The 25,932-nt window shown below is 37.6% G+C and overlaps 1 protein-coding gene across 1 annotated transcript; it reads right to left on the bottom strand.

Moving 5' to 3' along the window:
- Positions 1–260: 260 nt before the first annotated feature.
- Positions 261–21,490, bottom strand: LOC117982193 (proton-coupled folate transporter-like). The gene is made up of 8 exons (XM_069498769.1): positions 21,355–21,490; positions 15,555–16,525; positions 8,764–8,917; positions 8,163–8,264; positions 5,009–5,146; positions 4,137–4,220; positions 2,957–3,113; positions 261–2,118 (listed from the first exon to the last, which is right to left on the bottom strand). The coding sequence occupies exons 2-8, from the start codon at positions 16,362–16,364 to the stop codon at positions 1,968–1,970; spliced, it is 1,596 nt and encodes a 531-aa protein (XP_069354870.1). The 5' UTR covers positions 16,365–16,525; positions 21,355–21,490; the 3' UTR covers positions 261–1,967.
- Positions 21,491–25,932: the final 4,442 nt, after the last annotated feature.

Below are 25,932 nucleotides of genomic sequence, written 5' to 3'. Positions count from 1 at the left end.
TTTCTGTCAATTTGTACAGTACCTATAATATTTTGAATCAAAAATTTTATTAATGTTCATAATATAATTGACCGTTAGTTATATTGAATCATGAATTCGTGTTTGCTAAAAAAATTAAATAGCGTAGCTAGGAAATAAATGAAAATTATGATGGGAAACATAACAAGGTGATGTATATATTCCAGAAGAAAATTAATAAAACGAACTAATTTAATTATTGATAAAAAATTCAATTAAATCGGAAGTCAAATAAAACCAACTTAAAAAACAACAAATTTAATTAACTTTTATAACTAGTTACTTACAATACTTAATAGTTATTCATATCACAACCAGATTAACAAATAATTTTATTAATTGTATGAAATTGAAGTGTATCTATTGGAGTAATAGAATAGTTTGTTCTCAAGGAACATAAGCATGGAAATAAAAGGATAGCTTAGTTGGCGATCCAGTCCAGTCAGCCATTATGACCATTTCCCTAATGTACACTTGCCTCTAGTAGAAATCGGTAGTAGACAAAGTATACTGAAGTAGCAGAATAGTTTGTTGTTGTTCTTAAAAAACATAAGCATGGAAACAAAAGGACTAGCGCATAAGTTAGAAAACCAGTCGAGAAATATTGATCCTTTGTGCACTTGGCCCTAGTAAGAAATCGGCAGAAGAAAATAAATCTAAAAACATCTCAATTCTCAAGTACATTATACAAGCTTTGTCAAACTATATTATATTTTACTAGGTAGGTAGTTTTTGTTTACAAAGACCAATATTGTGGTTTCCAAGAATAAAATTGTAAGCCCATATTAAAAATTTAAGCCCATATTAATTAATTGTAAGCTCATATTATAATATTATTTCTGACAAGGATTAAAATAATTAGTTCAATAAAAATAAATTTATTTGTTAATCTATCGAAATACTCAAGACGATACAACGTTAACATTCTAACAATTTTATTTAATACTGGGATGGAATGTAAATTATGTATTTTAAAATACATGCTTGGAAATGATTTTTTTGATGTGTTCAATATTAATAATTTTACTAGATGATGCCTGCGATTTCGTCCGCGTGGATTTACATTTATAAAAATGCCGTGTTTTCGATTTTTCGGAATAAATAATATCTCAGTCTCCAGGTCTTTAATTATCCAGGAAAACAACCACGTCGATTTGTTGCTCCGTTGCAGCGTAATTGAGGGACAAACTAACAAAGAAACACACTTTCGCATTTATAATATCAGTAGTGAAAAGGTTTAAACTTAAAGCATTACACCTAGCAGATATTATTTTTCGTAGATAATAATTATGTAATTAGTTATTCTGAGATATTTTATGTGCTATTTTTAATAGCGATAAAGCATTAATGATATTTACATTTAAATAACTTCATTGCTTATATTTTAAAAATAAGTGAAACTTAAGTATAGGTACTAATTTGTTTTGGTTGGTGCGAATTTGGTTTTACGCAAATCTTTTTTACAAAGTCTAAGATAATAATGCTTTTAGTATCTTTCTAGAATGGAAACTTTGAATATATCTAACGTCCAATGAGTAAGGCTTTGCCCAACTTTTTAAGTTCCGATTTAATTATTATTCTACGAATTACTTTGTTCTTGTTTTTACAATATAATTTCTTTTTATTGGAAATAATTGTTCCCTGAGTTATACTCTATCTGTGGAAAAAAGTTAATATAGAAGTCTCTCTGTTAGGTTATCCCATACAAATGACTCTGAATGAATTTGATTCACCAACCAATCACCAATATGTTTTCAAAAACATTCGAAATTCAATTCGAAAACATAGTTTCACTTGTGTTTGGTTGGTGACCCAAAATGGTTAACGCCTACTGAGTTTTTTGGCTCTGCCACTTGTATGGGATTACGTAACAGACAGTATCTTCAAATAATTTCTTTTAGTTGATAGAGTATAGTATAATATCAGTCTTTTATTATTCAACCGTCTATTTATAACCGTGTTGAATTAAAATTAGGACTAATTTCGGGTAGTGGCGGTTTCTCAGGAACTTTTATGGCTTCAATTTCTTTCTTCCCTTCAGCTTCAAAAGCTTTCTGTCTTGCCTTTTTCAAATTTATTCGGTGCTGGGTGAAAAAGTATCTGAAAATAATAAAATTGAATGAATAAAATGACACGAATAAAAATAAAAAAATCAGTCAAGTATGAGTCGCATTCGCACACCAAGGGTTCCATACCATCGTACAAGAATAGCACGTAATTTGCATGGCGGCCATTTTGAAATTTGCCATCTTGGTTTTTTATTATTTGTTGTTATTGTAATATAAATATTCACTCTGTTCATACACAGCCAGAAGGTTGGAAGAAGATTTCATAACGATTGGTGACGATTGCAACTTAGATAAGTATGATAAAAGCCGGTGTGATGAGACTGAAGCTAATGAGGACTAGTTTCAAGCAGGACGTGTAGGGTGTTCATATACAGCCATGAGTAGAAAGGTTGGAAGACCTGCGCGATTGCGGTAGAATGACAGCTACAATGTCACGATCGCAATCACCTCTGATTGGTTGACGCTCGCTCACTATTGGCTACAATGCATTATTACAACAAGAATCGCGCAAATTCAGCCAATCACATCAATTGATAAAAGAGCGTGGATTTGACCTGCAGTTCGTTCTAGCAACGCACAAGACTGCAAATACTATTTTATACATGGCATAATCTTGTACCTATATCAAATATTTGAAAAGAGCAACCGCCGAGTTTCTTGCTGGTTCTTCTCGGTACGAAAGGCATTCCGAACCAGTGGTAGATGCATCCGACTATTCGAAAGTACTTGTAAAAGTTTATTCGAATAAAAAAGATTTTTATTTTATTTTATTTTATTGTAATAATGATTGATACAGGTTTTACGAAATCGACCTACTGGCACACAAGTAGATACTGATTTCATAAACATAGGTGAGGATTGCAACTTACATAAGTATGATGGAAGCTGGTATGATGAGAGCAGAACTAGTGAGGAACACAGCTCCTGGCAGCACGGTCAAAGTTTTCATATACAGCCAGGAGTAGAAGGGCTGGAAGATCAACGACGCCAGTGTCTCCGTGAGGGAGAAGAGGGAGTTCACCTTAGCTGGAATAAATTAAGTTAGATTTAATTTCATTAAGTTTTATAATGTATCCTACAGCACTGCCCTGACCAACCCTTGCGTGCGTGGTCAGTATGGGCACTACTTTTAATGAGCAGCGCCAACAGACAAAACCCCCAGGTCCTGGCAGTCCTGCTATTCCCGGTTACGGTAGTGGTCGCGGTCACGGCAGGGCAGGGGGTGCTAAGAATCACCGGGCTACGGATGGCTACCATACTAAACGACTTTGCGCAGTGTGGGACGACCTCCAGCCCGCTGGACCGATGACCTGAAGAAGGTGGTGGGGAACGGATGGATGACGAAGGCGGAGGACCGTGTTTGGTGGCGCGCTCTTGGAAAGGCCTATGTCCATCATTGGACGCAAACAGGCTGATGGTAGTTTTAATGAAGCGGCGCAAGTATGCCTCTCGCATCAAGAGTTATTTTTGTTGCATTTGCTGTGGAGGCCGCGAGGCTCTGGAGTTAAGAAATTCTTACGAGACATTTCACCGCAGTGAATTGCCTCATCCGTTGACTTTTAGCTTTTAGATTGCCTGCCTGTTTAGCGAAATTGCAGCCGGTATCCTTGGCACCATTTCTCGCTAGCATTATACAGTTATCAGATTAGGCTAACTATAAAAAAGAAGACCATGCCTGCGACTTCGTCCGCGTGGACTGCACAAATTTCAAACCCCTATTTTACCCCCTTAGAGGTTGAATTTTCAAAAATCCTTCCTTAGCGGATGCTTACGTCATTATAGTTATCTGCATGCCAAATTTCAGCCCGATTCGTCCAGCAGTTTGAGCTGTGCGTTGATAGATCAGTCAATCAGTCAGTCAGTCACTTTTTCCTGTTATATGTATAGAAGATGCTATGTTTGTTTGTTGGTCTGGGTGAGTGACATAGGCTACTTTTTATCCCGGAAACTCAAACAGTTTCCACGGAATTTTAAAAACTAAATTCAAGCACATGATGTATCTAGTATTAAATATTTTTGAATTAGCATAACTAGAATAATGTCTCTTACCGGTTTCTTGTTTGTCGACTAGCTTTGATATGATTGACCGTAGTGACGTAAATGTTGTGCCGTTTAATAGCTCCACAATGGGTACTGAAAGAAAAGTATACAAACATGATATGAAGTAGAAAAGGCCCATCGATGTAAAGGCCCAGTCGACAAGGGGGTTTTGGCCAAGGTCGAAATTGGCATTAGGATTGACATTGATGGATAAAGAAACAAGTACAGACCGTTCACTATAACTTTTCCCCTGACGTGTTGGCACCATTGCAAATCACACAGTAATGAACCCTAAGTTCTAAGGAATAAAGCAAACAAAGCAATGGTGCCAACATAAGGTCAGGGGAAAAGTTATAGTGAACGCAGAAATGATTCGGACTAATTTTTGTAAAGCATGATAAAAACCGGCTAAGTGCGAGTCGGACTCGCACTCAAAGGGTTTCGTACTATCGTCACACGAGTAGATATATTGAAAAGTGTTATGTTTTGTTCAATTTTGCGGAACACTTCATGTGCGAGTCCGAGTCCTATTGACCAGTTTTTTCTGGAGATATGGAACCCTAAAAATGGACACTTGCCTTTGCGCGTTAACCTAATAATTTATTTTATTTATTCAGATACAAGTTAGCCCTTGACTGCGATCTCACCTGGTGGTAAGTGATGATGCAGTCTAAGATGTTAGCGGGTTTACCTGGAAGGGGTATGACAGTATTTATTAAACCCACACCCCTTTTTGGTTTCTACACGGCATCGTACTGGAACGCTAAGTCGCTTGGCGCGGCACGGCTTTGCCGTTAGGGTGGTAACTAGCCATGGCCGAAGCCTCCCACCAGACAAAAATAAACTATGAAATAAACTATATAAATAAAAAAACAACTTACTCAGATACATTTCGATGTCCGTTGTTATAAAGGCCGTCCAGATGGAGCCCAAGAATTTGCTGGATACAGAAATGAGGCAGAGAAGCGAGTCGTCGATCTGTAGTTTTTTGCTAAGAACTGTTATTGAGAACAGCGTGCCTGGAACAAAGCTTTGTTGCTTAAAGTCAAAGTTGTTTCTATATTCAAGAATTTTTTTTATTTTTTTTATTATTTTTTATTCTGTAACAAGTAAAAACAGTCGCGTTTGTTTAATTTCTATGTAATTATTGCTTAGTGCTCGTTCGCTTCGTTAGCTCGTGAATTCCAGCGAAAATAACAAGAAAGAGGGTAGTTAGCTACTGCCCATGACAGCTCCAAATTCATCTCTTGCAGCACCATCGTGACCACGACCCACAGAACCAAAGAGTCTTTGAATAATATATGTATAGGTACAACTGGATCGAAATATCAACAAAATATAAAACCATTTTTAAGGCGTTCTTCAGCCCTTCGACACTCGAATACTATCGACGATGGTGAGACATAAATCTCGTACTAAGCGTTTTTATGTATTTTATGAAAATGGGAAAAGACATAAAGAAAGAGTGTGTAAGAAGCCTCCAACTGTCGCATCCAACTCGGTGTAGCATTGTTCATGTTAGACGACGCGCGAAATCGCCTGTTTTACTGTGCTAAATATTGGATTGGACGGCCATTATATTTTATTACGTACTAGCTGATGCCCGCGACTTCGTCCGCGTGGATTTAGTGTTTTAAATCTCGTGGGAACTCTTTGATTTTCCGGGATAGGAGTTGAGAGTTCTCCAGAATGTTTCCAAAGGTATGCGAAGGCTATAGAATACGTGAAGATTTGATTGTTTGGATGTTTCCATACACAAGTGTCAAAGTATTATCATCATGATCAACTCATCGCCGGCTCATTACATACCACGGGTCTCCTCTCAGAGTGAGAAGGGTTTTGGCCATGTCTACTACGCTAGCCATGTGCGGAATGGTAGACTTCACACACCTTTGAGAATATTATGGAGAACTCTCAGACATGCAGGTTTCCTCACGATGTTTTTCTTCACCGATAAACCAAGTGAAATTTAATTACTTAAAACGCACATAACTCTGAAAAGTTAGAGGTGCGTGCCCGGGATCTAACCCCCGACCTCCGATTAGAAGGCGGACGTCCTAACCACTAGGCTATCACTGCTTATAAAAGTGTCACTGTATACACACTTGCAAATACATCACATTATGCAGCCTATTGTGACTTGTATCAATACCTAAAAGACAATGGCTGATGTGTGCCTGGGACTTGAAAACACTGACGTCAAAGGACAACACTGACCATGACAGACGAGTTCACTCAAGACTTAGATCAAGTCCCGTGGGAAATTATTGTCTAGGCATTAAGCAAGGCTGCAGATAAAATCGCAGTCAATGCCTAACTTTTTTTTTCATTTTATTTTTATTTACTGCAAAGATAGGTTTGCGCCGTCGACTGATTAAAAAAGCTAGACTAAAGTACTGTGTAACCGCGACTGAGATAGCGATAGCCCGACGTAACGATGAATAACGCGACAATTACCATTGTTTAGTAGTCAATATTAATTGTATTAACCGATCAACAACATTTGTATTAAACGTTTTTTATGTGAAAACAAGTAAATAACTAATGAGAAATACAATGATGCCACGAATTCACAAAGTTTGTTTTGCAACTAAAGTTGTACTTATTCCTTTAAAAAATCGGTTACACGATAAAGGAAAAAAATAGTTTAGCTGCGTCTCTGTTTATCACATTAGTAACTTTATCTGTGCTCTCTTTTTAGTGTGAATGAGAAAGCAAACGTTTCTTTCTCTAGATTTTTTACTCCGTCTACGGTTTGCGCCTGACGACAATCATCAACGTGTCATACCCCAATTGCCATCTCGACCTGTCGCATACTATACTTCTTTAACTAAATGTTATCCACATAAACTTTGAGCTTAGTGAAAAAACGAGCAACTTTTCTCCTACACAAAAAGTTATTCGAAGAAATCCCCTTTCTTATAATATATTCAAATATTTCCACCCAAGTTTTTCTTTTCAGTTTAAAAGGCCTTTGAATACTTGTTTGGTAAATAAATTGTATTTCCTTACAAATAAGAACGAAGTGGTTACAATTTTGTTGAACGCAAATCTTAAAATTAGTTCGACAGTGCTGAAAATGTGAATACAGGAAAAGATGGTGTACCTACCTGCTAGTAAATATTTTAGTAGGCTTCATCATCATCTGAAATTGGGTATTTTTTTATTACTTTATTATAAACTAGGATAAAAATAATGACGTAAACTGAAAACTCTAATTAAATCGATCAAATAACAAAAAAGTTATAAGCATTTAAATATTTCTGATTAGACAGAGATAGCGATATAGCATTTTGACGTCACACCTTACTAATGCCATAGTAGCTTCGTGCGATTTCATACAAATTTTCACTTTGCGAGAAAAGAATAGAAGACAGGGAGGGTCTGTCTTCTCTAAAATTAAAATGCCTGTAACTTTGTAAATCTTTGTTGGATTTTAATATTTTTTTCAGCGTATGTCAATAATTTTATCCTTGTTTATAATAAAGTAATAATATTTATCAAATTCAAAAGTAGGAAAATACCCAATTACTGCTCTCCCACTACGGGGTACGGGTATTTTGTGCAGTAGAATCTGCATTCCGAACCAGCGATAGAGTCACAGACTTAGGTAGCATAGAGACACTAGTTCTCCTACATGAAAGCAATAAATTTAAAATTTGTACTAAGAGTAAATTGTAAACTCCCAAATTTCTCTGTCAGGAATCGAACCCGATCCCTTTTATTCACAGAACCACGTTTACCAATGCGCCAGGGAGGTTCGTCATATAATTATGACATCTAAGTACCTGCTGGCTTAACTTGCACGCCACGAGAAAATTTTGTTTACGCCTTTTCTCGTCTTATCTATATAAGTATGTCTATCAAAGCTAGCATAGACAGTTATAGTACGAGAGAGGCCAAGATGGCAATCAAAGCCCCCGCTAAGCTAAGCCGGTGCGGGATAGCGCGGGTGACGTGCGAGTGTGCGAGATTCCCATCTCGACCTGTCGCTTGCTACAGATAGCCTGGAGAAAGTTAGTCTATGATATTTACCGACAGAGTGAAGGAGTATAGCGTAACTGGTGTAGAAGCTGTACTTTGCCGGATCCCAGTTCAGCTGGTTCCTCACGAACAGGTAGAAAACATTATGCTCCGCTGAAAAAGAAGAAATTACCTCACTCAAAATTGAACTCAACAGATGATCGGAAAAGTATGAAACCTGAGAATAAATTTTTTCTATTTCTATAATCACACCACAACGCGGAGCAAACAGCTCGATGTGATTTTTTGCACGGATATAAGTACCTAGATACAGATGAGTGTCATACCTAAATCCACTCAGAGAAAGTCACCATTTAGTAACAAAGTTTAAAAAGTCATAGGCCCGAATAATATGAACACGGCGACCAGTGTGAGAAGCACTTTGACCCGTCGATTTGAGGTTTGCTTTCGGAACGCGACGCGCCGCGTCGATTGTGTCCACTACGTGAGACACATCAATCAACGGAACAACGGATGTACTGATTCTTTGCATGGCGATAAGTATTTAAAGATGTAGAGAGACATTGGCTACTTTTTATTTTCAGGGGATTTTAAACCTCAATCGACACATGAAAGAAGTCATCATCACCAGAATAAAGTCATAGGTACTTACACATCGAAGGCCCGAATAATATGAACACGGCGACCAGTGTGAGGAGCACTTTGACCCGTCGATTTGAGGGCCGCTTCCGGAACGCGACGCCGATTGTGTCCACTACGTGAGACACATCGAAAAACGAAACTCCTTTGCTGTCGCCTCTCTGTATCTGCGAAATATGTAAATTTTACGATGTTAGCTTCTAGCTTCCTTTTTTTCCTTTGTGTTTTGTAGTGTAGGATTATGTGAAAATAAGGGAGCTTTTTTCTTTCTTATTTTACCGACTATATAAAAAAGCATTGCAGAAATAATACAAATGTATAAAATCAGTCAAAAAATGGGAATCCTCGAAAATATTATGCTAAAAAAAGTAAATTTGATTTTCAATCGTGTCCAGCAATAATTTTTCAGTGTAAATTATTACTATTCAACAAGTATCAAAATCCAAACCTATAATTATTTTTCTTCAAACTATTTAATTTCTGTTAAATGTAAGTAATAGGGTATTTTACCCCTTTTTGAAAAGCGTCTTTATTTGATCCTAAGTTGATAAAAAACTACCAATTTTTTTTATCCCAACGATAAGTGCAGTAAAAATGCATTTTTTGCAATTCAAATTTCGCCTCGAAAACGCCATCTTTTTATAACATGAGCTGTTATGACGTCACACGGATTGGTAAGCAACGGTGTTTTCTTAGTGAAATACGTTACAATTTCTATCCATGTGACGTCACAGTCGGAATTAACATGGCGGCTACGGTATCATGCGTTTTGGATATTTGTAGAACAGATAAAAAAGTGAAATTTTTAAAATGAATTATAAAATTCCTTATATAATTTTATAAGCTGAAATTAACATTTTCGATTGCTTATTACGAATACTATCTTGTTTATACATTTTTAGATTTTTTTCTCGCTTGGTGTAAAATACCGTATATTAATAACTTTCATTGCTATCGTAAACAATTTTTCGTCGCAGTACACTGTACATTTTGTACAAACGGTTAAGCATTTCAAAGTGTAAACGTATAATATTACCTATATTATACGTTATACGTTATACTATTAAATATAACCGCGTAAGTGCCAACATGACCACAGATTACATTTGATCAATTGTTCTGTATGTAGGATGACCAAAATAATATTAATTGCAAACTGTATAATTTAGTAAAATCTGTTTAATTTTGTAAAACTGTTTCTAAATCTAAACAGGTAGGTATATAAAAGGAAAAGGTGGCTGACTGACTGACTGATCTTTCAACGCACAGCTCAAACTGCGGGACGCATCGGGCTACTTGGCATGCAATTAGCTATTATGACGTAGACGTCATAAGCTAAGAAAGGATTTTCCATGCTGATGAAATAGCGGATATTTAAACTAGTAATTTTGTAAAATTGTTAGCATAAACTATAGAAGGATAAATTGACTGAAGGGGTCTCTCTCAACAATGAGGATTATTACATTATTACGCGTATATTTGACTACACAGTGGAAAAGAGTTACAGGTTAGGACTTTTCTGGGACTCTTCCTCAAAATGTCAGATGGTTGGTGAACCTATTTTGTTTATTGTTACGTGTATTCACCATCCCGCCAACTATTGTTCGCATAATGCATTTGACGCACAATTTGCATTATTGATTTTTAATACAACTAAGCTACGGTAAAACAACGCGAGAACTTTCGTGCGGCTGCCGCGCGGTGGCCGCACGTTACCGCGTTCTTTTGTTCACTAGTCTGAGTTTAAACCACGCGAAAATTTTCGTGCGTGCGCTGTGATAGCCACTCGTTCGCCACTCCCGTGTGTGAGTGAGCACTATTTAATAGACAACAACATTCAAGTACCTCGACACAACCTAATCGCGCGGCCGCCGCGCGTTATACACGCGGCCATTGTGATACCACTTTGCTCCTTTAATTTAAATCATAGATGCTAAATAATTAGGGCTTATTTTCCCTTAACAGCACGGTCTGTAGACATGTGCATGCGGTCGCCGTGCGGCACCCACATAGCGACCATGCGGCGAGCGTATTGCTTTGCGAAGAAATTCGTGGGAAATAGACGCGCCCTTAGGACGGTTGTTGACTATCGTTTTTTCTGCGTGTTACACGGCGCGCCTTTACACGTTCTGTTTGTTTCAGGCTTTACTGACCCACTTCGATTTACAGCTGAATATGCAATATTAGTTTCAATACACCGGAATAAAACGAATTAACGACAACACTGATATTTCATATGAATATTTGTGCGATAAAGAAGTTTTTCATCGAATAATACTCGTATAAATATAAATATATAGGGATTTCTGAACCCAAATTTCTTTTACTAAGGTTTTAGACTTCCTGTATATGAAGCTGGTGCCACACCGGTGTCGGACTGTAAGTTAGTGTAAATACATAAAAATCGCATAGAGCCTACCGCGTGGTGACGCACCGTCTCCTGCCGCGTCGTGGGTGCCGCCCTTTTATTATGTGAATAATAATATACGGCGCGGCGCGGCAGTGGTGTGGCGCGGAAAATGTAACAGACAAACGTATTAGACAAACAGATAAACTCTCTTAAGTATAATATTATGGATTAACATGAAGTAGTTGATCCACCCTAGCTTGCTATAGCGTATGAGTAGATTGATCGAGCTTTACCTACTATGACTTATGACAGTCAGTCAGTAACTCCTTACAGTTATAGTTGTAAGTATTTATGTAGTAGAAGGCCCCTCAAAACTGACCTATCTTTATATATAAAAATGAATTGCTGTATATGTTGCCGATCGCAAATCTCGAGAACCGCTGAACCGATTTCGCTAAATCTTTTTTTTATAATATTCCTTGAAGTACGAGGATGGTTCTTACGGAGAGAAAAATTTAATTCAACCTCCCCCTCAATTTTCTAAACTCCACGCGAGCGAAGCCGGGACGGTTCAGCTAGTAAATAATAATATTGAACTCGTCAGAAATGTCATTGACTTTTAATTATCTCAAGAGTCACGTGTCGTTTTAAATTAAATGGTCATTTTTTTAGGTCAATGTGGGCAGCTAAGCCGCAAAAAAGCTGACACCTGTCCTGTCTGTAATCTACATGATCCTTTATAACGTGCTCATTACTTATTATCAACAGTCTATACGATCCACTTGTAGAGCTATAACCACATATTTATCCAAGGAACCAAAAGCTTAATTTAGGCAAATTTGTATGGTGCAACATGCAGCGTGCGATATGCACCGCCCGCCCTTCCACTGCTAAACATGCAGGAAATGCTAGCCATCAGTACGCACCACCTCCACCCAACACCACACAGATCCTATACAGATAAGTATATATTTCTATGTAGTTTTATGTAGGTCTACTATATTTATTTTGCATAGGGATATTAGTGTATTAATATTTTAATATTTTAATATTATATTATATGGTTTAGTTTATTTAGCTATTAGTATTAAGTTTATTATATACACCACCTCCCATTGTCCATTTGTTCGTTTTCTCCCTAGCGAGCGTTAAGGTAGTCTGGAAGAGATCGCTATTTAGCGATAAGACTGCATTTTTGTACCTAGTTTTAAAGATTTCTTGTTGTAAGCTGTCATTTGTGTTTTGTGGTGGTATAAAGAATATACATACATACATACAAATCCCCAAAACACACTCGATACACGTTTTATTCCGACACCGCACTGCACCGGAGCATCCTCAGGAAATGTAGACTTTACAATGCACAATTTCTACATTTCCTCGTGTTGAATTACCATGTTGTTTCGTTATTCGTAGCGTAAGTATAGTGTTTATATAGTTATTCAATAGTTATTCACATTTTCAAACAAAACACATTTTAATAAAGTAAAAAAAAAGTTGCACATTTAAAAGAATAAAACTTTTCTCGTACCTATTACCAACTCTGATTTCCGGCTTTTTCACTTGTCTTCTGAAATTCCTAAATGGAATCTTCTTCTTCTTTCTAACCTTATCTCACGCTACGTGGGGTCGGCACAACATGTCTTCTTCTTCCACTCACTTCTGTCATCCGTCAACGTATCCACCCCTTTTACACGCATATCCTCTTTCACGCAATCCATCCACCTTTTCTTTGGTCGTCCTCTCCTAATTTTTGTTCCTCATGCATACCTACCTAATGTAAATTATGTGGCTAATCATCAATTACTTAATCTCTTTAATATACTTATTATTTAGAACATACCTACAAGCTATTTGATATAATCACATTTTAATCTAATCACATTTAAGAATATGTGCAAAGTGACCCAAATAATTGAAAAATTATAATAATAAACTGAAAATTTGTAAAAATAATATTTTTAAGCCCCTAAGCCTATTTGGATTTTCTGAAGCCCAATTTTGAAACATTTAGCCTGCTTATTTTTAGGGTTTAGTACCCAAAGGGCAAAACGGCTTTGTCTGTCTGTTATCTTTGTACAGCCATCCGCCCATCCGCTTAACCGATTTTGACGAAACTCAACATTTTTGACGAAATATTCTACATAAAATGCCTGACCTACTATTAACGTTGTATATCGGGTGGGTGGTTCCTTTGAATGAATGATTGTGTGGTTACTAACCTATATCTCTATGGTGGTTCTACGCCGATTTCTCTCTATCTTTCATCATATCATAGTAACTATATACCCTTATTAAACTTTTATAAGAGAGATAGATTATTATGTTGCAAAAACATGAGCTACCGAAAATTTTAAATTCCTGTATAAAAATATTCATCACATATTATAATAATCAGCAATAATAATTATATTGTATTTAAGTTATTTTATCTAAGGATTTGCGATTGTAAATTACTCTATCGGTACTATCAAAAACACAAACAAATATGTCATACATTTTATGTATGTAGCCCGATCTTTTATCTTAAATACAGAGTGTAACCAGAACGCTGGCAAAAACGAAGACAGGTGACAGTACTGATGATTACTGATATGATACCACAAAAATATATATATAAAAAAATCGTACAAATTTTATAAAAGTTTAGATAGACGATAATAAATTAAAAAAAAAAAAAAGTCGTAGGCGGAGCATTGACCCGAGTTTTGCATACTATACATTGCAGGTTTGAAACATACTAAATCACTAAAACTACAATATGAAGCCGATGGTTTTTGGTATTGGATTGTTTAGATAATATAACAATAACTCTAAGTTTTTGCTAACGTTCTGGTTACACCCTGTATATAATATATTTTCAGACGTAGCACATTTTATAGCACTGAATGTGTAATATATTACTAATGATTATAATATAATTGTAGATAATATTCCATCCATGCTTCCATACTAATGTTATATAAGGGATAGTGTATGTCTGTTACCTTTTCACGGCTCAAGATCTATATTATAATTGACCGACAAAGGGTTCGGTGGCAGTCTTTAAAATATTTACGAAAAGGCTTTTAATCCCAATTTTATTTAACATAACAACGATAGACGGTTAAGGGATACAATGATCGAGTAGATAGATGGATGATAGATAGATACAACGGTCGGAGCAGCTAGGCCCCAGGCATGAGCCCGAAGGAACCTGTACTTCCTGCAGTTCTAGTTTCTAGTTCTTTTAGAAACTTTTCTTAAATAGGTTAGCGATAAATAAGTATATAAACACACGTGTTGTCATTTCCCTAGTGGCAGACATAGCCTTTGCAAAAGCCACGGGCATAGCATTAGCCCGAAAGATAATTTACCTATAATAACTGAGCGCACATCACTTGCTCAGTTTCATAAATAGATTAGCGATAAATACACATGTGCTGTCATTTCCCTAGTGGCAGACATAGCCTTTGCAATAGTCACGGGCATAGCATTACCCGAAAGAGAATTTACCCATAATAATTGAGCGCACATCACTTGCTCACTTTTCATAAATAGATTAGCGATAAATACGCATATTGTGTTATCATTTCTCTATTGGCAGACATAGCCTTTGCAAAAGTCACGGGCATAGCATTACCCCGAAAGAGAATTTACCCATAATAATTGAGCGCACATCACTTGCTTACTTTTCATAAATAGATTAGCGATAAATACGCATATTGTGTTATCATTTCTCTAGTAGCAGACATAGCCTTTGCAAAAGTCACAGGCATAGAATTACCCCGAAAGAGAATTTACCCATAATAATTGAGCGCACATCACTTGCTCACTTTTCATAAATAGATTAGCGATAAATACGCATGTAAACACACGTGTTATCATTTCTCTAGTGGCAGGCATAGTCTTTGCCCATGCACGTGATCCATTGTTCTCCAGTCTCTGAGGTAATAGGTACTAATACATGAACAGGCAATGCTATTGCGCGTTGCAACAATAAATAATGATAAAAGTGTTGTAATCATAAACAAGATACCGGTTATAGATGCAATAATAACTGTATCAATACGAAGTAGGCGATGATAATAATTATAAAATTAAATATTTGTAAAGGAAACTTGTTGTTATCTACAAATTCTTACGTGTGGCTTAAGGCTCGCTAAGATCCAATGTTAATCAAAGTTGGGACTAGAAGTTACATTTGGGACTTATTATATTATGCTTTAAAGTAGTAAAGGTTCGTGCAAATGGGCCAGTAGATTCTGCGTTACACACGCATTAATAAACAAATCGAAAAACTAAAAGTACCACAATTTTATACATATTAGTAGAGATAAGAGAAAATTCAATCTCAGTTGATTCTTTGAAAAGCCCATATGAGAGTAGAATTTTAGCAAAACCTGTATCTGAGAGGACATGATGTTTTAATCTACGCGTATAAATATCGTTGTAAAAAAATACCTAATACTTACAGTAGGCATCCCTCGTTCCTTTAGCCATTCATCAGGTTCACTCAGACAATAACATCCATATAGAAGTACAGCAACGAACATGCCTGTCGTCAAAGCAAATATACTGTAGTATCCCAACTGCACTTTCAGCAAGAACCCACTCAACCCAATTCCAATGGGGAGTCCTGCTGTCATACCGATGTTCACGAGACCAACTCGGAAGGTACGGGATTCTTCTGAAGTTATATCACTAATGTAACTGAACACACCGAGGAACATAGTCATCCAACCTCCCGTTATAGCTGGAAAAATAGTCTCTAAAAACACTGTCACATGAACCGGAATTTCATAGAAGAAGTAAACGTTCACCAAGTTATTCAACGACGTCAATAATTCACCGAAAATTGGCAGTAAAATGCAAACTTTCCTTTTGCCCGTTCTGTCACTCCATGCGCCCAAAAACAAAATCATGATAAAAGGTAATCCGGTATGAATAATACTCTTCCATATATCGATCGAGGATATTAGTTTTTGTACTTCTTTCTCATAGCTTGAGTAGTTATTGCTATTTTTCTTGACTAAAGCGTTACAAATGTGATCTTCGAATTCAAAATAGACTCTGCAGGCTTTGTCTAAATTAAAATTGGTCATCGCAAAGCGAGATATAACACTAGGTATAATCAGGCCTGCTAGTAACGGCTCAACAGTAATATTATCCTTTACATACCAAAGCTTTTCCGTAAAACTTTTTTCTTTGTTACTCAGCTGTTCCTTCTCTTTGTTCAAAGGTTTTTCTTCAATTTTTTCTATATTCTCCTGTTTGTCTGCCATGGTGGCAAAAGTGTGTAGGCTTTCTGCTTCTTCTACTGTTGCACGTATATTTTCATTTTAATTTGAAACTATCGAGGCGCGAACGGCAATCAGTGTTGCAATGTTCAATTTAACACAATGAACATCAATGCGGCAGACATTATAATTACTTTTGTTATTGACTTGTTCGATATATTTGTTTGATATCAATTAAGCGTAGATAATGATAAACGTAGTCAAAGATAATAATTGGCTTTTGTTGTGTATTGGATGGATCAACGCTAGTTTTATTAATACTGATGATTGTCAAGTCGTGTTATCATAGTTTGAATTCTATTATATTATATATCTAACTATAAAGGGGGGGGGGGTACCCCTATTCCCACTTGTCGTTTGTCGTTTGTCGCTTGATGTTCTAGTGACAGTAGGTACATTTTGACAAGTGTGAATAGCTTCATATAAAATGTTGTCCGCGAGTAGGTTCACGGGGAGGGGTGGGGGGAAGGTGGGAGGAGGGTGAGGGGGGAGGGGGTGGTTTTGGTGGTTACGCACTCATCCGATCCGAGTCCGTGAAAATACGTTCCGAAGTTGTCATAGAACTATTTGTATGGTAGCTCATAACATATGATGTAGATATTTTTATATCCGTATTTTCACAGATTTGGATCACATGAGTGCGTAATCGCTCTTACTGTTACGTCTTCTACAATATCATAAAGGATGACTTACTGACTGACATTAACATTAAGCTCAAACCATTGGATCTAGAATGTTAAGACCCTATCATGTAAACGATTTTCAGACATTCCAACAAAATCTTTATAAACCTAAATCCATGCAGATGAAGTCGCGGAAAAAAGCTAAAAACAGTAGAGCGTCAATAATAATTTTTCGTCGAAATGACTAACTTGAATACCTACTGGTTTGTGTAAATTAAGTAATAAAAGTACAAAGTTATAATCTTAATGAAGTGCAATAATTTGTTGAAGGAGGAAAATTCAATAATTAATAATTGACCGAAATTTCCTATCGGTTAATTGGCATGGTAGACTTATTTGTTATCGATTTCACCTCCTTAACGATCCTCAAAATATAATATCAGTGATATTATCACTAACAATGATAACAGGTTAAGTTTTTTTGGTTGTTGTCCTAGGTTGTCGGTCTAGCTGATCGTATATTCCCGAAAATTTTCTTGTGGTTCGACTCCACTTCCGGGATTCAGAAATTATTCGTGATATTGCGAATGTGGTATTTGACAACTAGTCAAATCAGTAACTTTTTATCAAACGTCAAAACGCGCAGTTAGTATGCCATATTCTATGAAATACTAAAATGTGCCGTGACATCATAATGACGTACTTTTTTAGTTTAATCGATAGTTTAAAATGGTTATTACACTTAAAACTAACAAAGGACGTGGATTTTACGTATTTTGGAAGACCCTCTTTTTATTTTTAATGTAGTCAAATACCCAATTGTGTGGCTGGCGCGGCGGTAATCATATCGTTCCGCACATTCACGCTAACTCGAATGGTTGGCGCGAATATAGTTTGTTTTAAACCCCGCAGAAACTCATTGTTTTTCGGGCTATATTTAATACACCATAGGGAGGACACCTATTTGCTGGCACAGAATCTTATTTCATCAGAGCTTATTTAAAAAGCTGTCAGTATACTGAATAGTGCGTGTGGCCAGCTGATTTGCCGAATGCCGAAGTACTCGTTGCCCGAACTCGAATCGTTTGCCAAATCCCGATAGTGGAGGCGCGTGAATTTGTCTTCTCTCAGAATAAGATGGGCGTAAGCCACAGTCCGCCACGCCGGCCCAACTTCACACACCGTTGAGAACATTATGGAGAACTCTCAGGCTTGTAGGTTTCCTCACGATGTTTTCCATCACCGTTAAAGCAAGTGATAATTTAATTGCTGAAAATTAACTTAACTCTTTCAGAGTTAGTGGGATTGAGCCATGCGAAGCCGGGCGGATTGCTAGATAATATTTATGGAAATTTTCTAGCTTATTTCTAGCGATTTGTTCAACAATGGGGCCGATTCTCTTGTACACAATATCTAAACTAAACTAAATTAACAGGTCTAAATCTAGTGCCATCCTTTTCCGCAAGCAAAATTATGAAAGGGATAGTATTAGATTTAGACATGTAATTTTAGTTTAGTTTAGAGATTGTGTACAATGGAATTAGCCACTGTCGTGTAAAATCTGTTTAATCTGTTACAATTTACGGAAGAGCGAACGCAAAATGCTAGGTATGTAATTGTAGGTACGATTGCGATTACAAATAGTTATGGAAATCACATTGTCACTGTCAATAATTACATGATATGATTATATTTGATTGTGTACGATTTTTAGGATCACTTCGTTGTCTGTCTGTCTGTCTGCCTGTCGTGTCTGTCAAGAAACCTACAGGGTACTTCCCGTTGACCTAGAATCATGAAATTTGGCAGGTACAGGTGCAGGTTACAGGTAATTTGACAGTTGAGCTGATGGTTTATTTTTATTTCGGCTGACGTCAAAATGACGTCAATTCGATGTTAATGAGACATGGTTCCAGCGCAATACTTTAATATTGCGGGACTTATATAATGCCATTTAGTACTTATATAGGTACTGTGTGAAATAATTATCGTAACACAAAAAATTATAACAAGTACAACTACTATGTAAACATGTGGTCATGGAAAATGAGTTTGGTTTAAAATGCCGTGTTAATGTTTACCTACACAGTAGTTACCTATAATACATCCGGTTATATAAGACGCGTTTGGTAAAAACTAAAAACACTTGTATAAGGTGACTGACTGACTGATCTAGCAACGCACAGCTCAAACTACTGGACAGATCGGCCTGAAAGGCATGCAGATAGCTATTATGACGTGGGCATCCGCTAAAAAAGGATTTTAGGAAATTCAACCCGTAAGGGGGTGAAATAGGGGTTTCAAATATGTGTAGCCTACGCGGACGAAGTCGCGAGCATAAGCTAGTCTATAGGTACATATAAAACAAAAAGCTGACTGACTGACCGATCTATTAACGCACAGCTCAAACTACTGGACGGATCGGGATGGGCATGCAGATAGCTATTATGACGTAGGCATCCGCTAAGAATGGATTTTTGAAAATCCAGCTCTTATGGGAGTAAAATAGGTGTTTGAAATTTGTGTACCTAGTCCACGCGGATGAAGTCGTGGTCGTAAGCTAGTGATGTTATATAGTTTTCACATTTATAATAAGGGTACTGATTAACTGTTTCCTACGACTTCATTCGCGTGGAATTAGCATTTTTAAAGATCTTATTGGTATTTCTCAACATTCTTTGAAAGTGTTCCTCTAGGGTAGTAGAGGTTGGGGTGCCAGCCAGGTAACCTCCCAGTGTGCCTGGGTGCTGCTGGTCCCTTTTGGATGCATCGGACATCCGAGGGAAGAACAGTATTCGGGCCGGTGCACCCCGGTAACATGGCTAATAATCTCTCTTCGGGGATATTGTTAGCCATGGCTAATGACCTGGCAGGGGGGAGGTTTCTCCGCGTGTCCCTCTGACTAGCAGAGGGCCAGCGGATGAGGCGGAGGATGAGACGCAGGCGACGTGCGCGGGATTGCGTCGTCGCCCGTTGGGTCTCCGGAGGAGGTGAGATGCACATAGTTGGTGCACCTCAGACCTGCGACGGGGGACCTCGTGAGTGGGTCCCCGGTGGAGGGTCCGCCTAGGCGGACGTCGCTGGCTGGGTTGCGGTGGTTTGCTTCGGCGTTCCCGTCACCCAGTCGCCAGGCGACGCGCAGGAGTGCCGCTTGGTTTTAGTGGGTATTCCGGTCGCCTCTCGGCCGGTGAGTCCCACATACCTTCCCTCCAGTTAGTTGGCTGCGTAAATGCATTTCCCAGCGTTGAAAAAAAAGGGTAGTAGAGGCTACTCATAGCATAATTTCCTCCTATCTTGGTCCACTGGTTAAGATTGTGCGTTGTTTGTTAGTTAGTCAAGGCAGCATTTTCCTACGGGATTTTCAAAATGCATAAAGCCAGGAAGTCGCGGGTAAAAACCGGCTAAGTGCGAGTCAGACTAGCGCACTGAGAGTTCCGCTACAGTCGTATTTTTTCGACATTTTGCACGATAAATCAAAAACTATGTGGGTGACGAGAGACCACCGTTAAGTGACCTTTTTCTAAAACGTGTTACTGCTATAATTAGAAAAGCTACTAAAGCACAGTTTTTTTTAACCGGTGAAGTGCGAGTTGGACTCACACACAAAGGGTTCCGTACCATCGTACAAGGTATACGTAACACTTTAATGTAGCACACTGCAAGTTAATTTCTGACTGCGCCATCTACCTATATTATGTGATTTAGTAAATTAATTCTTTCGTGAACACATTTTTTTTGTGATGTTACCACAAATCATGGTTTTCGGATGTTTTCCTTACTTGTGCTATGAGACCTACCTACCTTCCAAATTTCATGATTTTAAGTCAAAGGGAAGTACTTACCTTTATAAGTTTTCTTGACAGACACGACAGACGTCTGTCAAACAGACGGACAGACATACAACAAAGTGATCCTATAAGGGTTCCGTTTTTCCTTTTGAGGTACGGAACCCTAAAAAAGAATTAGCGAAATCGGTTCAGCTGATCTCGAGATTTGTGATCAGCAACACATTTTAGCGATTCATTTTTATATTATGTTGTATAGAGATAGTCTAGCGTTTTTTAATGTTTTTCTTTTTATGATACATAAATAATATAATAATACATTGATAGAGATGACGATAGTTTTATTTGCTCGACTAAGGATAATTTTTAAGAAGATACCTACTACTATATTATTATTATGCACTATTAAATTTAAAAACTTTTTTAATATAAGTATCTATCTATATAGGAAGTAACTCTAATCTCAAAAACTTATTTTTTTAGTAGAAATTAATCCATCCAACACTGCCAATTATTATGATTACAATAAATTCGTGATTATTTGAACACAGAAAATAATATACATACAAATAAACAATGCAAATGTTATTCCCACAAACACTGTCACAAAAAACACGTCATTAGCAGCTTATTAGCATTCGATTTGTCGCAAAGAATTACAGAATAATAAATCAAAAAATACAGCTTGAACTCCCATAGCTGTAGTGTTAATAGCCGATACAAGAGTGGTCAAATACGTTTAATATTCTGCTTGCAGTCATCTAATAGTATAAGAGCCAGCGAAAGATTTGCTTAAACTTAGTTTACTCTATACGAAATATAAGTGAAAGTTCAATTTTGTGATCACAATCGTATTAGTTTGTGTGATTCAATATAGTCATTAGTTATACGTTTAGTTTAATTACGCGCGTAAATTGCATCAGAGACTATTTCAGGCGTTAGTCCTTAGTCGTAATCACCGAGTGCTTATTTATCTATCTATGATCGTAACTTAAAAAAATAAAATAAAATTGTTTTCGAATATGAATATATATAGTATATATAATATTATATACCTAGATATATAACGGAGAAATAAATCGATATCTCGCTTAATTTAGGATTTAAAACAACACAATTAAATAGATTGATCAATATTCAATATTAATTACGTTCGAGTATATCTTCTGCTCAAACTGTGATCAATATCGGTTGCCTTACCCCTTAGATAGGAGGTTAGAGGGCAATAGCTCTCTGAGTATCAATAAAACATGTTTAGAATAATAAATAGTCCCTGATAAACCTAGATCTATCTAGGAGAACTAGAGTAACCGACATAGCTCAATGGGTTGCGAAGCAATGGCAATGAAGTGGCAATGGGCAGGGCATATAGTTCGTACAACCGATAGACGTTGGTGTCCCAAGGTGCTGGAATGGCGACCTCGCACCGGAAGACGCAGCGTTGGAAGACCCCCCACTAGGTGGACGGACGACATCAGACGAGTCGCAGGGAGCCGCTAGATCCAGGCGGCGCAAGATCGTGGCGTGTGGAAGTCCCTACAAGAGACCTATGTCCACAGTCCAGCAGTGGACGTCTATTGGTTGATGATGATGATGATGATGATGAGACCTAGATCATGATAGGAATAAAATGCAAAACACTTGTAACAATTGATTCACCAGCTCTTCTTGTACAATATTCATACACGGCGAACCTCCAAGAACAAACTATGAGGAAAAATAGTCTTTATTACAATACATTAGAATTTAGATCTATGTACCACCAAATTTCCACATAAGAGCAAACAAGATGTATCTAACATCATTATCCCAAATTCTTCTTTATGATCAGTGTTTTAGAGACTATAACTCTGTATCAGAACTCTTCGTCAACTACATGAAATGCTTCTTACTTCTACGTGTCCAATTACTTACTTAACCAACTTCCTTCGGCTATCTTGTCCTTTGTGGCTGGCCATAACCTATGTAGTATATAAGTGTTATCTATATTTACCGAACAATAGAAAGATTAGGCTGTTTTTTCACCAGAGATGTGTTTTGCTACGTTGCTATGCATGTGTGTGATATGATATCCACCAATCATATCACAATCCGTTAACTCCAATCATCCATACATCCATCGTCCATTGACTAACTCTAGAACCGCAGCGTTGGCAGATCCCCCACTAGCTGTACAAATACTGTACAAACGATATCAAATGCGTCGCAGAGAGCAGCTGGATTCAGGCATACATGAGCACGGATTTCCTCTCAGAATGAGAAGGGATATGGCCATAGTATACCACGCTGGCCAAGTGCGGATTGGCAGGCCTCACACACCCTTGACAACATTATAGAGAACTCTCAGGCGTGCATGTTTCCTCACGATGTTTTCCTTCACATTAAAGCAAGTGATATTTAATTACTTAAAACGCACAAACCTAACTCTAAAAAGTTAATGGTGCGTGCCCGGGATCGAACCTGCGATCTCCGATGGAGGCGGACGTCTTAGCCACTATCACGGACCTACTAAAAGTCCCGCAAATTGCTAATGCGCGTGGCCGCTATTTTAGTGACGTTAGCACTAGACTGAAGTTTCGAGCTCATGGTACATTTTTATTTCGGCTGAAGTCAAAATTACGTCATTTCGATGTTAATGAGAAATGGTTCCAGCGCAATAGCAATTTTCGGGACTTAAACATAGTTACCTTTATTTATTACCCTATCTTAAATCACGAATCAATGTTGATCTTTTTCCATTATCAACAGATTAACAAAAAATTAACAAACGGTAAAACCCCAACCAAACAGATTGACCTTCTCTTCTTAGAATATTATGTAATGCTAATATTGAGTTAGGTTTATTTGATCATACATTAGTGCCTTAGCAGATTTGATAATTTGGGTCCCAGCCATTGCATTCGTGTCAGCGTAAACTATAAGTTGCATCGCTTTTTATATTTTTAAGGCCTGGGTAGGGTAATTATTAGTCTCTCACGGAAGCTATCTAGTTAGTATGAAGGGAAAAGTTTTTTTCCTTTTTTCTTCAGATACAAGTCAGCCCTATACTGCAATCTCACCTGGTGGTAAGTGATGATGTAGTCTAAGATGGAAGCGGGCTAACCTGGAAGAGGTATGGCAGTTTGGTTTCTACACGGCATCGTACCGGAACGCTAAAATGCCGTAAGAAGAGATGTCGGTCACAGACAAAGGTTCTAGCTACGCAACTGAATCCGCGATTGGACGGAATCGCGAGTACGGTCGAATCATAGAGCAGGGCGTTTGTGCACTCATTCGTATTCGATTCGTTTTCGTGATTCGTGAAAATAAGATTCGAAGTACAAAACGAACGAATGCTTAGGTATTGCTTGTGCACTCCTATGACGGCTACTTGCAATCGTATTTTGACGATTCGTCAAAATACGAATCAAATGAGTGCACATCATCATCATCATAATCATCATCAACCGATAGACGTCCACTGCTGGACACAGGTCTCTTATAGGGACTTCCACACGCCACGGTCTTGCGCCGTCTGAATCCAGCGGCTTCCTGCGACTCGTCTGATGTCGTCCGTCCACCTAGTGGAGGGGGGGCTTCCAGCACTGCGTCTTCCGGTGCCAGGTCGCCATTCCAGCACCTTGAGTGCACAAGCGTATACAAACGTTGTGTATGACGGCCACTTCGAACCGTATTTTCACGAATGACGAAAACGATTCGAACACGAATGAGTGCACACTGCACAAACGCCCTAAGAGGATAGGGATATCTACTTACGTGGCTGAATTGTTTTGCCTTCCGAAGAATAAAGATGAGTAGGTAAGTACCTACACGAAGCTGAATCTCAACTTAGAAACGCGCGTGACTGGTTGTCGTGTGCAGGGGCGTTTTGTTTTTGGGTTCCGTACCTCAAAAGGAACCCTAATAGGATCACTTCCACGCACAACAGACGGAAACGTGCGAAAACCAGCCCAGAGCGAAGAAGTCTTAGAAGGATTACTTCTAGTATATCTATATATATAGTATATATATTATGTATAATATAGTAGTCTAGTAGTAGGTATCTTCTTAAAAATTATCCTTAGTCGAGCAAATAAAACTATCGTCATCTCTATCAATGTATTATTATATTATTAATGTATCATAAAAAGAAAAACATTAAAAAACGCTAGACTATCTCTATCCAATATAATATAAAAATTAATCGCTAAAATGTGTTGCTGATCGCAAATCTCGAGATCAGCTGAACCGATTTCGCTAATTCTTTTTTAGGGTTCCGTACCTCAAAAGGAAAAACGGAACCCTTATAGGATCACTTTGTTGTCTGTCTGTCTGTCTGTCTGTCTGTCAAGAAACCTACAGGGTACTTCCCGTTGACCTAGAATCATGAAATTTGGTAGGTAGGTAGGTCTTATAGCAGACATTCGGGGACAATCTGAAAACCGTGAATTTAGGGTTAGATCACACAAAAAAAATTAAGTTGTGGTCATGAACTAATAATTAGTATTCTCAATTAATCAGTAAGTTAACTTTATCAAGTGGGGTATCATATGAAAGGTCTTCGCCTGTGCATTCTAAAACAGATTTTTATTTATTTTTATGCATCATAGTTTTTTAATTTATAATTATTCTTCGAAGCACGGTAAAGTACGGGGATGGTTCTTACGGAGATAAAAATTAAAAAAAATTGAATCGACTGTTAGGAAGTTCGCCGGGGCAGCTAGTTAAACATAAATTCTTAGGGTTCCCTACCTCAAAAGAAAAAAGGACCCCTTTTAGGATCACTTTGTTGTCTGTCTGTCCGTCAGTCAGTCTGTACGTCTGTCGTGTTTGTCAAGAAAACCTTTAGGGTAAGTACTTCCCGTTGACCTAGAATCATGAAATTTGGCAGGTAGGTAGGTCTTATAGCACAAGTAAAGGGACAAATCGGAAAGCCGTGAATTTGTGGTTACATCACAAGAAAAAGAAAATGTGTTCATGAGCAATAGTTAGTAATTTTCAACTTTCAAAGTAACATTTGGGGTAACATATGCCTGTACATTCTAAAACAGATCTTTATTTATTTTTATCCATGTTTTTGATTTATCGTGCAAAATGTCGAAAAAATACGACTGAAATACGGAACCTTCGCTGTGCGAGTCTGACTCGCACTTGGCCGGTGTTTTT

This window comes from Maniola hyperantus, chromosome 5 (genome assembly GCF_902806685.2).
Source record: "Maniola hyperantus chromosome 5, iAphHyp1.2, whole genome shotgun sequence".
In the NCBI taxonomy this organism is placed as follows: domain Eukaryota; kingdom Metazoa; phylum Arthropoda; class Insecta; order Lepidoptera; family Nymphalidae; genus Maniola; species Maniola hyperantus.
Note: the sequence above shows the minus strand (reverse complement) of the source record. Positions and strands in the feature narration are given on the sequence as shown.